The 15,883-nt window shown below is 45.3% G+C and overlaps 1 protein-coding gene across 2 annotated transcripts in view; it reads left to right on the forward strand.

Annotated features, from left to right (window-relative positions):
- The window catches only part of ENTREP1 (endosomal transmembrane epsin interactor 1), a 110,106-nt gene that overhangs the window by 8,539 nt on the left and 85,684 nt on the right, over window positions 1–15,883 (forward strand). For both annotated transcript variants that reach the window (XM_068236208.1, XM_068236198.1), the window contains exon 2: window positions 13,786–13,842. In XM_068236208.1, coding sequence (XP_068092309.1) covers window positions 13,786–13,842 — 57 coding nt within the window. The remainder of the gene's footprint in view (window positions 1–13,785; window positions 13,843–15,883) is intronic.

The following is a 15,883-nucleotide window of genomic DNA, read 5'->3' on the forward strand; positions in this document are numbered from 1 at the left end:
TGCGGCTGCGCAGTATGCAGCTGCATGCGTAAGGGTATGCTGGGAGCCCCTGTGATGCGGACAATTGGCTGTGTGCTGCTGCCGACTGGCCAAAACTACGGGACCCGGTACCGCCGGATACAGGAAGCGGAGGACGGCGGCGTGGGAGCGATCCGTGCGTATGGGGCTGAAGGAAGCCCCAGGTATGTATAGAATCTTTTTTCTGGGGCCTCTGGTTCCCTTTAAACCTAAAACTTTTTACACACATACAAGTATGGTCACCTGAAGAGATCAGGACTCTGGTAACAGTTGTACAGATGCATCACTAGCCTAGAGGCTAGCAACACGTCTTTTGCTATGGAGGTGGGAGGAAGAATGGCTTACAAGCAGGGTGGGGAGAACAACAATTATCTTAGGGGTTGGCCTGGCAATGTTGTTACTAGACTTGCAGGTCGAATTATGTCCCTGGAGGGACAGTGCTGGAATGGGGACGTGAAGCAATGGGTCCCTTCTACACTACTTCCTGTGTGCTTAGCTGCTAGGCGCATTAGTGGAATACATGTCAAAAAGGCATCTGGAAAAAAGGGTGCAGGGATTTCCGCTTGTAGAATATCTGTAAAATGACTGATATTCTACTACTTAATTCCAATAGTAAAATATTGGTAATCTTTATCGATATATTACTATGGCCTTAATTAAATAAGCGGTTTAGACTAGTCCACTGGTGGTTTTAGTCTACTGATGGTTTGGTGTAAATCAGTCGCATCAAAAGGGAATTCACTAATAATTATTAATAATTACCGAATGTTTTAGACCTGGTCTAAAACATTCAGTAATTACACAGTTCACAAAGGCAAACAAGGAGTAATCACGCCCATTTTTTCTGACAGAGATTAGACCAGCTGATTTCTGTCAGTAAAGTACTTCTGTGAGGTATTTTAAAGGGATACTGTAAGGGGGTCGGGGGAAAATGAGTTGAAGTTACCCGGGGCTTCTAATGGTCTCCCACAGGCATCCTGTGCCCATGCAGCCACTCACTGATGCTCCGGCCCCGCCTCCTTTTCACTTCTGGAATTTCAGACTTTAAAGTCTGAAAACCACTGCACCTGCGTTGCCGTGTCCTCGCTTCCCCTGATGTCACCAGGAGCGCACGGCGCAGGCACAGACCATACTGGACTTGCGCAGTATGCTTCTGGTGCCATCAGCGGGAGTGAGGACACGGCAACGCAGGCGCAGTGGTTTTCAGACTTTAAAGTCTGAAATTCCAGAAGTGAACCAGAGGCGGAGCCGGAGCATTGGGGAGTGGCTGCGCGGGCACAGGATGTCTGTGGGGGACCATTAGAAGCCCCGGATAACTTCAACTCATTTTCCCCTGACCCCCCTACAGTATCCCTTTAAGACATGAGGATGGAGCTTTTTGAATTAATTATGCAGGAGTTTAACTGTATCCAGAGGAGAGCTTGTCAGAGGAGAAGGATGTCAGTCATATCTACTTGTATCTTTAGACCTCGTACAGTAATTAGACCTAATTCCTGAATGTTTTAGATCAGGTCTAAAACATTCGGTAATTATTAGTGAATTCCCTTTTGATGCGACTGATTGCTGGTTTACACCAAAGCATCAGTAGACCAAAACCATCAGTAGACTAGTCTAAACTGCTTAGTAAATTGAGGCCTGTCTTAACCTAACCCTGCTCTCACACAGAGCCCCTCCTATACCGATGCGTAGCCATAAAACCTCCCTCTACAGTTTCCTAACCCAAAGACCACCATCCCTCTACCGCTTCCTAACCCAAAGACCAACATGCCTAACACTTAACCCTTCCCTAACACTTAACCACCCCTCACCTTAATTTACCCCCACCGCAAAGCTGCAATTTGTGGCAAAGAATGTAAATTTTGGCGCCTGGAGGTGCCCAATAGCATTCGGGGTGCTGAGGCATGTCGATATGCAAATTGCGGCATTGCATAGCAGGCATGATTAGCTGCATGCTACAGGTTTGTAATTCAGACACTACTGCAGCCAAAGTGATCTGCAGTACTGCCAGGCAACTGGAATTGTTTGTTGGCGCTTTATAAATCAATAATAATAGTAAAAGGAAATAAACATGGCAGCCTTCATATCCCTGTCACTTCAGTTGTCCTTTAGAGACTGAAGACAGCCTGAAATTACCATTTCATTTTATTGTGGAAACATCATGTAATTTAAAGGTTATAGTTCCCTGCGGCTCTGCTCCTCCCAAAAACATCCTGGAGCCGTGTGGCCACCGGTTTCTGCCGTGTAGCCCAGCCCAGCTGAAAAACGTTATGGTGTTTTCCATCTCAAGTAAAGAAAACACCATGGAAACATCATACAATATAATACAATAATACAATACAATAACATTTGTAAAGCGCTTTTCTCCCATAGGACTCAAAGCGCATAGCTGTGTCTCAGATTAATACAGGGTTGCAGGCTGGGTTGTGTTACAGAGGAGATAGTCAGATGTTCATGAATGCCAGACTAAAGAGGTAGGTTTTCAGTTTAGACTTAAATGCTTCCAGGGATGGAGCTGTCCTGATTGGGTGTGGCAGGGAGTTCCAAAGTGTAGGGGCAGCATGACAAAAGGCTCTGTCTCCAAAGGTTTTGAGGGGGACTCTGGGGGTGACCATGGTGTTACATCCTTTTGATCTAAGATTGTGGGGGGTGTGATGTAGTTGCAACAAGTCCTTCAGGTATCCAGGGCCCAGATTGTGCAAGGATTTGAATGTCAGTAAGCCAATCTTAAACAGAATTCTCCATTTTATCGGTAGCCAGTGGAGTGAGCTCAGGGTTGGTGTTATGTGGCAATGGCGGGGTTGGCTCGTTAACAGTCTTGCGGCGGCATTCTGTACTAATTGCAGGCGGCGTAAGTCTTTCTTATGCAGGTATGCACAAAAGGATCCGCAAACCAAATGCTGGTAGAAAAGTTGCTGTATTCTTTATTCAAAAAATTCCATGTTGCAAAGCAATAAAAGCCACAGGGTTCAACTGACGCGTGTCGGGCTTACAATCTGCCCTTAGTCATGACTGCCCTTAGTCATGAACTATGACTAAGGGCAGATTGTAAGCCCGACACGCGTCAGTTGAACCCTGTGGCTTTTATTGCTTTGCAACATGGAATTTTTTGAATAAAGAATACAGCAACTTTTCTACCAGCATTTGGTTTGCGGATCCTTTTGTGCATATTTGTGGATTGGCCTGGCTCCTTCGATCCTGCACCTGCTGGTCAGTTTTCAGGGGGTAGAGCGTTCTGAACTTTCACATTGCTCTTTCTTATGCAGGCCTGTATAGAGGGTGTTGCAGTAGTCTAACCTTGATGTGACGAAGGCATGGACTAGGGTTGGAAGATCCTCTGAAGGAATTGGGTGTTTAATCCTTGCAATATTCCTTAGGTGAAAGAAGGAATGTTTCACAACAGCTGAGATTTGATTCCTGAAGCTTAATTTCACATCAATCAGTACTCCCAGGCTGCGCACACAGTCTGAGTTTTTCAGGTCTGAGCTCCTTATCCTTAGCGGTGTTGGTTGAGACTGGGGCTGTTTTGCTGTTGAGCCCTGGCCCTCGATAACAAGAACCTCAGTTTTGTCAGCATTAAGTTTTAGCCAATTAATATTCATCCACTCCTGAAGCTCAGCTAAGCATGTGTTTATTTGTGGAGTAGGGTCTGTGATGCCAGGTTTGAATGACACATATAGCTGGGTGTCATCAGCATAGCAATGATATGTCAGGCCATGTTTTTGTATGATTTCTCCAAGTGGCAGCATGTATATGGTGAAAAGTAAAGGGGATAATATTGCACCCTGAGGTACACCGTATTTTAGTGGTACAGGGTTGGAGAGTAGGGGCCCTAAGGCTACCCTTTGTGTTCTGCCAGCCAGGAAGGAGTTCAACCACTGGAGAACAATGCCATCTATGCCACAGTACTCTTGTAGCCTGTTGAGCAAGATTTCATGATCGACTGTGTCAAAAGCCGCTGAGAGGTCGAGCAAAATGAGGATGGAACATTGACCCTTGTCTCTTGCAATGAGCAGATCATTGCAAATCTGGGTTAGTGCTGTTTCACAGCTGTGATATTTCCTGAAGCCAGATTGAAGAGGGTGAAGGATGTTATTTCTGGAGAGCCTGGCTTCAAGTTGGAGATAGACAGCCTTTTCAATAACTTTTCCCAGAAAGGGGAGGTTACAGACAGGTCTGTAGCGGTTTAGAGCATCTGGGTCTAAAGGTGGCCACACACGATACAATAAAATGATCCGATTTTACGGTAATTCGATAAAAACGATCGGATCGAAAGCTTTTTTTTTCATTCGACTGAAAAATCCGATCGGATTTGCCGTTTTCTTCAATTTTAATCGATCCGGACTGCCAGATATTTTTCTTCAATCTTTCTAAAGATTGTATGGTGTGTGTTGGATTGTCAATTTATTAATATACACACCCTAGCAATTTTTTCAGAGTTTCCAATCATTTTTATGATAATTGGGGGAAAAATTTAACATACGTGTGTGGTACATTGGTCATATTTTTTAAATGTTGCAATCAGTCAGAAAAATTGATTGCGATTCTTAAATTGAACAGATATTTAAAAAATTGTATGGTGTGTGGCCACCTTTAGGATGGTTTCTTGAGTAGTGGCCTGACGATTGCTTCTTTCAGAGTAGAGGGAAATCACCCTTCTTGTAAGGAACCGTTGACTATTTTGTGGAATGCCGGTGTAAATAGTTCAGGGCATTTCAACATGAACTTAGTGGGGCCAGGGGCCAGATCGCAGGTAGTCTGGCGAAGGTTTGAGAGGATATCCAAGATGTCTTTTTCAGTGATTACCTTAAAAATCAGACCATGGTGGTAGGCTATTTTTGCACCTGTTATATGGCTCTGCATGGGTTTCTTGGGCTGTGAATTGAATGGCAGATCGTATGGAGGAGACTTTGTCTGAGAAGAAATGGGCAAATTTCTCGCACAGTTCCTGTGAAGGTCTGATGCTGGATTTCCTGCAAGATGGATTGCAGAGACTGTCAACCGTGCGGAAGAGTTGGGCAGGTCTGTTGGCTGCATTTGCAATTTCGTGAGACAGGAATAAGGACTTCTTTTTGTTTATCGCCGTTTGATATTTTTTCAGGTGACCAATTAGGGAAAGTTTGTCATCAGGGGACTGGTGTTTGCGCCACCTTCGTTCCAGTCTGCATCCCTGTTTCTTTTGTTCCTTTCTAGAGTTGTCAAACCAGCGAGCGTGATGTAATGGTGCGGAACGTTTAATCTTTCAGGGAGCTATGGCGTCAAAAGCGGCTGAGACATCGTGGTTATATTTAAGGACCATGGATTCAAGGCCTAAGTTGTGATCTGTCAGTCTGCCTAGATTGAGGCTGTTCTGAAGGTGTTGGGGCGTCAAACCTTTCAAGGAACGATATTTTATTAGTTCTTTCACTTGGTGTTTTGTAGCCGGTGCTGTAAAGGAGAAGTGGACGGTGTGGTGGTCTGACCAAACTACTGGATCAATTTCCACATTGGATATTAGGAGTTCTGAATGGAAAATGAGGTCCAAAGTGTGTCCTTTTTTGTGGGTAGGGAGGTTGACGGCTTGAGAGAAGCCCAGTTTATTCTTGGAGAGAAGTAGCCTAGTTCCTAATTGGGAAGAGTGTGTATCGACCCATGCGTTAAAGTCTCCAAGAATTATCCACCTAGGGTGTTTCAGTGTTATGCAAGATACAAGTTTTGCTATATCCTTGAGAAAAGCTGAGCCACCATCAGGGGGTCGGTAGACAAGCAGTATGTTTATTTTTGTCTCAGCTGAGAGTTCGGCTGCCAGACATTCAAAAGAGTGGGTGGGGGCAAAAGCGAGGGGTTTAATGTTCAAACTGGATTTTAAGCACAGCTAATCCTCCTCCCTTGCGGTTTTGTCTTTCGCAGTGTAAAACTGAGTAATTGTCTGGTACCGCAGCCGCGAGAGTGGGTCCTGAGTTCTGATCCAACCATGTCTCTGTAATTAAAGCTAGATCTGAAGCCTCTATTAGATTGTGAATAACTGCTGTTTTGTTGTTTATGGACCTGGCATTGCAGAGTACTACTTTAATGTTGTTTGCGCAAAAGGTGGATCAGCGCAAAACAAGGCCGCCTCCGAATGGCCTCCATCAGAGATGGAGGAACTACAAACGCACCTTGAACCCAAACAGAAGCTCTGCATATACACCAAAAGCATGGCTGTTAAGTGGGAGCAGCTGACCAAAAACGAATTAAATTAGTACATAGCAAGGAAATGAACAGCGCTACTTAAAAACAGGCAAGTGCCTACCTGCAAAAGAGTGTTTGGGATTTTAGAGGGGTAATCAAAGCAGAATCTATTTGTAAGAGTTTCTTGGGAACAGAGGTTGCAATATAGATAAGCATCTCAGCTGAGTACCGTATATTCCGGCGTATAAGACGACTGGGCATATAAGACGACCCCCCAACTTTTCCAGTTAAAATATAGAATTTGGGATATACTCGCTGTATAAGACTACCATTCTTACAACGCACACCAAATTAAAATAAAAATAAAAAAAATCATGTACTGGTGCTGTAATGTATATGATTCCCAGTATATAACAGTATATAGTCAATTGACTTGTTGCATTGGTCAACTCTCCTTAAGTAGACTGGTCAGCTCTCCTTGTCTACCTGTTTATCAGAGCGGTATGGAAGAATAGATTGCGCTCCCTCAGCAGGGAGATCTGAGAAGCGGTAACAGGATAGGGCCTATGACCCGGCATCAATGACACCCAGCGTATAAGACGACCCCCTAACTTTTCAGAAGATTTTCAAGGGTTAAAAAGTAGTCTTATACGCAGGAATAGACAGTATTTTAATGGTGGCATTTAGACAGCTGATAGACATCCTGCTGAGATCAAAGGGAAGGGGTCTTTTGCAAGCTGTACTTCTCAGAAAAAAGGAGATGCTCCAGTTGAAACAAATTAAAACAGTTCCTTGTTTCAATTTAAAAAGTTTGGAATAAATGTAGAAAGAGGACTAGTCATATAATATACAAAGCTCACAAGGTGTTTTTTGCCATTTCCGTTACTTACAGAAGGATCAGGAGTTGAGGGTTGAAGAAAGTTGAAGAATTTCAAAGTTTGAGGTCAGTTTCTAGCAGGCTAGGCATTTTCAGTCCAAGTCCAATTTTAATCCAGTTTAAATCTCAGCCATCCAAAGTGATCCATAATTTCTGATGAGCTGTAGTTGTTGCCAGAGAGGTGATGAATAGGATTCCTCTGTATTTTGGGTCCTGTCCGTGCCCAAATGTATTTAAATAGTCACATTTCTGAGACAAGATGTGGAGCAGCTTGAGAGAGCTGCAGGCCAGCTTGGGCGCGCTCAGTAGTGTTCAGCAGGGGGTGGAGCTATGTGACAGAAGGCGGCAGCCATGGGGTTCCAGGAAGTTTCCAGAAGGAACGTAGCCAGCAGGTTATTATAACTTTTGACAAGCCGATCACACCATAAATCAAAAAAAGGTAATTTCAGGCTGTATAGTCACATAGGGAACCTAAACTGAGAAGGATATGGATTTTACCTTTTAAAATTATACCAGTTGCCTGACTCTCCTGCTGGTCCTGTGTCTCTAATGCTTTCAGCCAGAGCCTATGAACAAGCATGCAGATCAGGTGCTCTGACTGAAGTCAGACTGGATTAGCTGCATGCTTGTTTCAGGTCTGTGATTCAGCCACTACAGCAGCCAAAGAAATCAGCAGGAGAGTCAGGCAACTGGCATTGTTTAAAAGTAAACATTTTTATCCCTCTCAGTTTAGGTTCCCTTTAAGTGGGAGAGAAAATAAACACACAGACACAGTTCAGGTTAGTCATATAACGTGCCTCGAGTAATGGTCCTCGCGATTTTTCAGCCAACTTTTTTCGTAATACCGTGTAACATGTTTAGCAGTGTGTGGCGTTTGCGACCGTAATGTCAGATCATTGACGGACTATTGTTTAGATGCCTGTTGACCACAATTAACTGCTATTGTCTAAACCATCGTTTAAATGATTGTTTGTGCCATCCTTACCGTGGTAGTGAAGATGAGCCGAGGAATAATCGTTGGTCGCTGCTGATCCCGCGATCCATCTTAACTTTGGTGTTTAGTTTAAGTTAGCTCAACCGTGTGTGCAGGGAGCTGCAGCATCCGCCAGACAACACAACACAAAGCCTGTCCTGAACTGGGAATGGATTGTCTCAGCAATTCTTTTTTTATCTAAAAAGTTCATGATGTGGCTTTTTTGGTTGGTGTGCGAGTAATTGTTAAACCTAGGTTACATTCCCCAGTGTTTTGTTGTGCACTGTTGTCCAGGGTCACTGAGAGAGTCACTCCTTAGTCATTGGTAGCTGTAGAGGTCTAGTGGATAGTGTGATGAACTTATTATTTTGTCAGGATTGATAGCAGATGGTCATATTTACTCCCATACAATAAATAACATTCTGCATGGAATTTAGGATGGCCATAGTTAATTAGATGTTACATTTTACAAAATATGAAGTCCAACATATACTTCTGATAACCAAGGGCTGATAAAAAAAAGTATCAACTTTTGAATGATGTATAAATCAAAAATTGATTTGCTGATTGATGCAGTAGGAGGAGGAGGGGGATTGATTTGCATAGGTGATTGGTCTGCATAGCTTTGTAGAGTATCTGGCAGTACAAAGCTAGTTATGGTATAAGTGATACTAGATCAGATTTATGTTCAAATCTGGTCATAGTCCAGGTCTGTTTTAGATAGAGGCGAGCATTTACCTGATCTACCAAAAATCTGTGTATGACCAGCTTTAGAAGGTGATGGATCATGCAAACATGATCTTATTTTTCACAAAAAATATGTTCATTTTTTGCACCCAAATTGTTAGACACTATGGTGTTGATCCAACTCATGTTTTCTTCTAGGTGATATTTTTCACATCTTGCTAATACAATAAAATGCTTTTAAGCCACCACCAAGCAAGACTCAGAATAATTTTGACAGTACATTGCCACCTACTTTTTGGTACTTTTTAAATTTTAAACAATTTTAAAGATTCTATCTCCCAGGAGTAAACGTAGGAGAAAGAGTGAATTGGATTGGGCCTAATGTGCGTTCATCTGTGTTTAAACAAATGCCTTTTCCCACAGTAGTTAATAATTGTTAAAGAGAACCCGAGGTGGGTTTGAAGAATATTATCTGCATACAGAGGATGGATCTGCCTATACAGCCCAGCCTCTGTTGCTATCCCAAACCCCCCTAAGATCCCCCTGCACTCTGCAATCCCTCATAAATCACAGCCACGCTGCTGACAAACAGCTTGTCAGAGCTGGCTGTGTTTATCTCTATAGTGTCAGTCTGCTGCTCTCCCCGCCTCCTGCAGAACTCCGGTCCCCGCCTGCATCCCTTCCCTCCCTGCTGATTGGAGGGAAGGGACGGGGGCAGGGACCGGAGCTATGCAGGAGGCAGGGGAGCAGCTGAGACTGACACTACAGATGTAAACACGGCCTCACAGCACGGCTGTGATTTATGAGGGATTGCAGAGTGCAGAGGGACCTTAGTGGGGTTTGGGATAGCAACAGAGGCTGGGCTGTATAGGCAGATCCAGCCTCTGTATGCAGATAACATTCTTTAAACACACCTCGGGTTCTCTTTAACCACTTGCCAACCGCACGCTTATACCGTGCGTCGGCAAAGGGGCAGCTGCAGCTGCAGGCTGATTAATCAGGAAGCAGTCGCTCGTGCGAGCGGCTGCTTCCTGTCAATTCACGGCGGAGGGCTCCGTGAATAGCCTGCGGGCCGCATCGCTAAATGTAAACACAAGCGGAAATAATCCGCTTTGTTTACATTGTACGGCGCTGCTGCGCAGCAGCGCCGTAAGGCAGATCGGCGATCCCCGGCCAATCAGCGGCCGGGGATCGCCGCCATGTGACAGGGGACGTCCTGTCACTGGCTGCACAGGACGGATAGCGTCCTGTGCAGCCCGGATCACCAGAGGGGAGAGGGAGGGGGGGAATTTCGCCGCGGAGGGGGGCTTTGAGGTGCCCCCCCCCGCAACATGCCTGCAGGCAGGAGCGATCAGACCCCCCCTGCACATCATCCCCATAGGGGGGAGAAAAGGGGGCGATCTGATCGCTCTGCGTGCACCCTGATCTGTGCTGGGGGCTGCAGAGCCCACCCAGCACAGATCCCAACAAACAGCGCTGGTCCTTAAGGGGGGGGTAAAGGGTGGGTCCTCAAGTGGTTAAGGAGGAAATGCGTGTGGTATAGAATTATCCCACATATACAAAAATACATTAGATGTGAATGAGCCCATTGACTACATTGGTTGTGAGCTCTAATATGAATTTGCATGTGGGAAGCTTCTTACAAAACAGGCGGTTGTAAGCCCTGCTTTATCTTAATGAGTGGCTCCTCAAAGAAAAACACAAATACCGTATTTTTCAGAATAAAAGATGCACTTTTTCTCCCCCCAAAAACGGGGAGAAAAAGTCACTGCGTCTTACATTCCAAATACAGGGAGTCCCCGACTTATGAACGCCCGACCATACGAACCACTAACCTGCCACAATGTTGGGACTACCTGTATTGTCTCTGTGTCCTCCTCTGCTCCCTCAGTGTCTTCCTTCACTCCCAGCCCACGGCGACAGGGCTGTGGTTGGAATCGGAGTTGAGGAGCCGGAGCAATTTTGGGTACCTGGTCGGTGGTTTCAATAAACTGAGGAGTCAGAGTCAGATGATTTCTGAACCAAATCCATAGCCTTTGTAAAAATTACTAAGGAGTTGGAGTCGAGGAGTCAGAGCAATTTTTGGTACCTGGAGTCAGTCAAAGTCGGTGATTTCATAAAGTGAGGAGTCGGATGATTTTTGTACCGACTCCACAGCCCTGCACGGTGATTAGAGACCTGTCCTATCTCTCACTGTTCCCCTACTGATGTCTTTTGCTGATGACGTGATCAGCAGAAGCCAGCACTAGGGGAACAGTAAGAAATGGAAGAGCTCTGTGATCGCCCAGGTCTCCGATGGATTTGGTGAGACGTGCTGTCACTGCTTTCATTTATTCAAGGGAAGCAGAGAAGGACATGGGGGGAGCGGAGGAGGGCAGAAGGAGACTCATGGGGTAGAGGACGACACATGAGGTACAAGGGGGACACAATGATTTGGGGAGAACATCTGCAAGACGCTCCTAGACCATGGATGCACCAGGTTTAGTATATATTTTCCCCCCAGTTTTTGCCCTTTAAACTTAGGTGCGTCTTATAGTCCAGAGTGTCTTATATTCTGAAAAATATGGTAATTGTTTTTTCAGCTTATTAGAAAATATTGCAGCTAACTGTGGCTCTTGAGTGTGCTCAAGAATAGGTAGAGGCTGCCATGATGTATTCTTATAGAGATAATTGTATTTCTGCCCCCTTCCTTATTCCTTTGACTATCGGGACAAGATTGCTCTCAACAAAGCTTCACCAGCAGGGAATCTTTTTGTCAAACCGGATAGTGGATGAAAACATTTTTTACGGCATCAGTAGCTGTTAGCTTGTTTTTAAACAAAAAGGTACTACTTGGAGGTGCTTATGGGGTGATCTGATTGTCTCCACAGTTGCTCGATCACCCATGTCAGTTGACATATATCTTGCACCACCTACAACTACCAATGCCCTTCTCTGTGCTGCTCTTCTCACCTACTCGTTCATCTGGATGGCTGATTGGTGGTCTGGTGTTCGATTGACCAGGGCAGGGTTCAGGATGGCCGGATAAGGGAGAGACGAGCGACTCATGATTGGCCATCTCTGTGATCTGCGGCTGTGAACCCAGGAAATGCTGTCATGTGTGTTTCCTGGTTTGTATTGATGTCACACAAGGTGCTGCAGTAACGTGAAGATGGAAAGCTCCTCTGTGTGCCTGATCTCTCTCACTGACAGGGGCGATGTTAATCAGTCTCTAAAGAGAACCTATCACAGCATCTACTGCCGTACTAAAGTTTTGTCAGCCGCTAGTGGCAAAAATAAAATTATAACATAAGGAGATTAAAGACAGCAATAAAAATTCCCAATAAAAAAGAAACGCGTACACAGTTGGCATTTGCACACAAGCTATTTGAACGCATGGATATAATTGAACTACACAAAATACATATCCTCACATGAGACGAGTATTTTAAAGCAGAATTCTAGTCAGAAACGTGTTTTCCTACTCTTCATTGCCCATACAGTTATCTTACTTGCTTTTGCGCACAAGTAATGGGATCTTTGCACAAGTCACAACAAGTCCCCACAGCTCACAGAACAGCATAGGTAGGAGGTGCCTTTGCATGTATAGTATGTAATCAAATTCATTCACAGAGCTTTGTGAGCAGTTTTGTGTAAGCACAGGACACAGAGTTTTCCTCACAAAAAGCACTGAACCTTGCAGAAAAAACCCAGCTTACCAACTGCAATTAGTGTTCAAAGAACAACGTGGGTAGTTTCCTTTCCTGGCACTATGGCATGTAGTTGATAAGCTTTAGAACAAAGTGAAGCACTGTTTATTAACCCTTTCAGTAAAGTAGAGGTAGCCATACATCCAGTGATTCTGATTCAAACAACAAAGCAATTTACCTTATTGGGCGATCAACTTCAGTATAGTTGGCCGAAGGTTGATCAACTAGTGACCCACACCCTAAAAGCAATATCCTATGCAATTCACCTTCACTAATCGATCTGACCAATAATGTGTCTCCATGCTCTGAATGCAAAAATCGATTCAGAGTGGATCGAATGAAATTGTTAACTGTAGTTGATTCCTGTGCAATCAACCAACATCTTCCATTCTGCTCGATTGACTAAGTTGGTCAGTTCGACTATGAGAGTCACTTTCATCGATTGGGCGTACTGGAACTCGCTCCATTCTCTCTTGATTCAGTAAAATGATCAAATCGAATGGTCTATCGTACAGCCAGATCGCTAGATGTATGGCATCTTAAAGGGACCCTGAGCTCACACTAAAAACTCAATTTGGACTTACCTGGGGCTTCCTCCAGGCCCAAAATCCACAAGGTCCCCCGGCATCCTCCTGGCTCCTCTCCCGGCCCTGCTGGTGGCTCCCTTAATCAGGGACTTCGGTCTGAAGTCGCTTGTGTGTGCCCCCGCTGCGCATGCTACGCGCAATCGCGCCGGCCGGCGTGAGAGTCCTGTACATGCGGGGTTCTCTAAGACTGAACCGTGAATGTGCAGGACTCTCACGCCGGACGGCGTGATGTTGCAAAGCGTGTGCAGCGGGGACGTACATCCTCAGGATGAAGTCGTCAATTAATGGAGCCCCAGCAGGGACTGGGAGAAGACCCCTCACGGGCTACGGGGGGCTGGAGGAAGCCACAGGTACATCCAAATTGCATTTTAGTGTGAGCTCAGGGTCCCTTTAAATGGCTAAGGAATTACAGCCATAAAAGACTTTCCTGATAGAGAACTGGGCTTCTGAGAGTGAGGATAGATAAAAAAAGGGTTAATGGTTCATATATTTTAGCATTCTGAGACACAGGATGGATTGTTTCATTGAGCTGAGACAAAATAATAAATGTACTCCTTTTTTTAAGCTTTTAGACATAACATAGAAGTGGTGGATATGTAAAAGTCATTTTTAGGAGAAGGATAGATACAATTGTTTATCTCATCAGTTTATCATCACTTAAGTTTCATCATCAATCATTTTTGATTCAGGTGATCTCAAAAAGAAGCAGAAAGACTCCTATTTTCTTTCTGGAGCTGTAGATTATAGAGCTTTGCATTGCAAATGTCTTCAGTATTGATGCTAATTATAAACATTGTTTTGTTGCAGGTAATTCTTTCTGGGATTATAGGACTCACCACTTGGAAAAAACCCATGGTCCTTCTGGTAAGGAAAACGGGATGAATTTAAAGAAAAAAATAATTCATTCTCAATAGAGTGTGTAACAAGTGTCATCAGTTACTGCTCTCTTGATGTGGGTGGTGCTTAGTACTTGAAACTCCCACAAATATGTTTACTAACATCAAGCAATTTGTATACAATTTAGGAGACAGCAGACAGATCTATTCAGTACCTAAAGGTGGCCATACACGGTTAGATTGCCACCCAGTGTAGCAAACAAATCAATCCCTCTCTGATCTGAATCTGATCAGACAGCGATCAATTCACCTCATACACTGCACTCAGATTTGCAATAAATTTCACCATAAAATTTATTGAAAATCTACCAAACTGCAGCATTGCACTGTTTGATACAGTGCAGCTGTGAGGATCCGCTGGGCTGCCTGCGCAGGCAGGCAGCCTTTTGACCACTGTTCAGGTCTGCATTCTGCAGGTCTCTGGAAGAGAGACCTTTTGTCAGTTTGGCAGCTTGCTGCTGAGGAATTTGCATACGTTTGTCATGCAGATTGCCTAGACCCATCCTTTGTAGGCTTGCTCTATATATACCATGTGATATCACAGATCTGGGGTGGTCATAAGGGTTAGTCCTGTGAAACACTCCTGGAGTGTCAGCCTTGCTCATTGTTTGAAGATTAGCCTAGAGTAATTCCTGGGACTGCACTAGGCAGGTTCCCTAGTGCAGTTAGGATTGCAAATCTGTTTTGTTTGTCTGTTGCGATTGTCCTGTCCCAGCGGTGGTCGACAGGAAGTCGTTCTGATCTTTGTTCTTGGAGTATAGCTGGAGCAGCGGTTGCTACCAGCTATCTCATCTGATCTGTCTTGCCAGGATCGCACTCGCCTTGCGCTAGTGCTGTGGATCCGTCTGATCTCCATCTCTCTTGCTGTACTTGGATCGCACTCGCCTTGCGCTAGTGCTGTGGATCCTTCTGTTCTGTCTTCCTGGATCACACTAGCCTCTTGCGCTAGTGCTGTGGATCCTATCTCTCACTTATTCCTGTTTTCGTGTATCTGTCTTGTCTGCTACGAACGCTTGCTGGAGGCTCGGCGAGGTAACCGTTAAGCTCGCGTGCTCTGTTTCATGTTTGTCTGTCGGTGGTTAGTTAGGCGTGCTTGTCTCTGTTGTGCTTATCACGCGGAGACCGCGCATAAACGCGTTCACTGTTGCGAATGAGTGCGGTGTTCGCGTTTAGCTAGCGTTTGTTATTTTCCTTATCTTCTCATTGTATGATTTGCTGTGCCTTTGCTACTCTCGTGCTCTGCCTTGCTGTAGCCTTGTGTCACCTCTGGCAATCGCCTCTCTCGCGATTGCGTTCCTACTTCATATCTGCTGTTGTGTATGCACCGTCGCGGGTTGGCGACTAGTTTGGTGCACACACATACAATCTGTCCCTGTGCTCATTCTCTTTCGCAATCGCTTCTCTTGCGATTGCGTTCTCACTTGGTTTCCTTTGTTGTGTGTCCGCCGTCGCAGGGTGGCGGCTAGATTGGTGGACATACATACATTTCTCATCTGTGCTTATTCAGTCTTGTGTCGCTGTTAGCAATCGCCATCTCTGGCGATTGCCTTCTCTCCTGTTCTCCATGGTTGTGTATGCACTGTCGCGGGTTGGCGACTAGATTGGTACACATACTCTCTGTCGCTTTGCTCTCTCTCCTTCAGGGCTATCTTGCCCTGCGTTTCTTCCCTGATGCGTCATTAGAAGCCAGCACTAGAGGAAGCCACACACTGAAGCCGGATGTCTTCAATCGCCGCGGGCAAGATGGAGGAGTTAAGCTTCTGCCGCTAAGCTGCACGGAGACCCGGAGTATGCGGGGGGGGGCAGAGACATAAGCGGGGGGCAGGCCAGGCCAGCAGGGACACATGAGGACGCTGGGGGGACACAAGCAGGGAATCCCCGATGGCGGCGGGTCGGCGGTTCGCATCGGCGGGCGTATGGAAGTCGGGGATTCCCTGCCTTTGCCGTATAAGATGCAGGGACTTTTTCTCCCCATTTTTTGGGGGAAAAAAGTGCGTCTTATAAGGCGA

The sequence above is a fragment of the Hyperolius riggenbachi genome, chromosome 1 (genome assembly GCF_040937935.1).
Source record: "Hyperolius riggenbachi isolate aHypRig1 chromosome 1, aHypRig1.pri, whole genome shotgun sequence".
Taxonomy (NCBI): Eukaryota; Metazoa; Chordata; class Amphibia; order Anura; family Hyperoliidae; genus Hyperolius; species Hyperolius riggenbachi.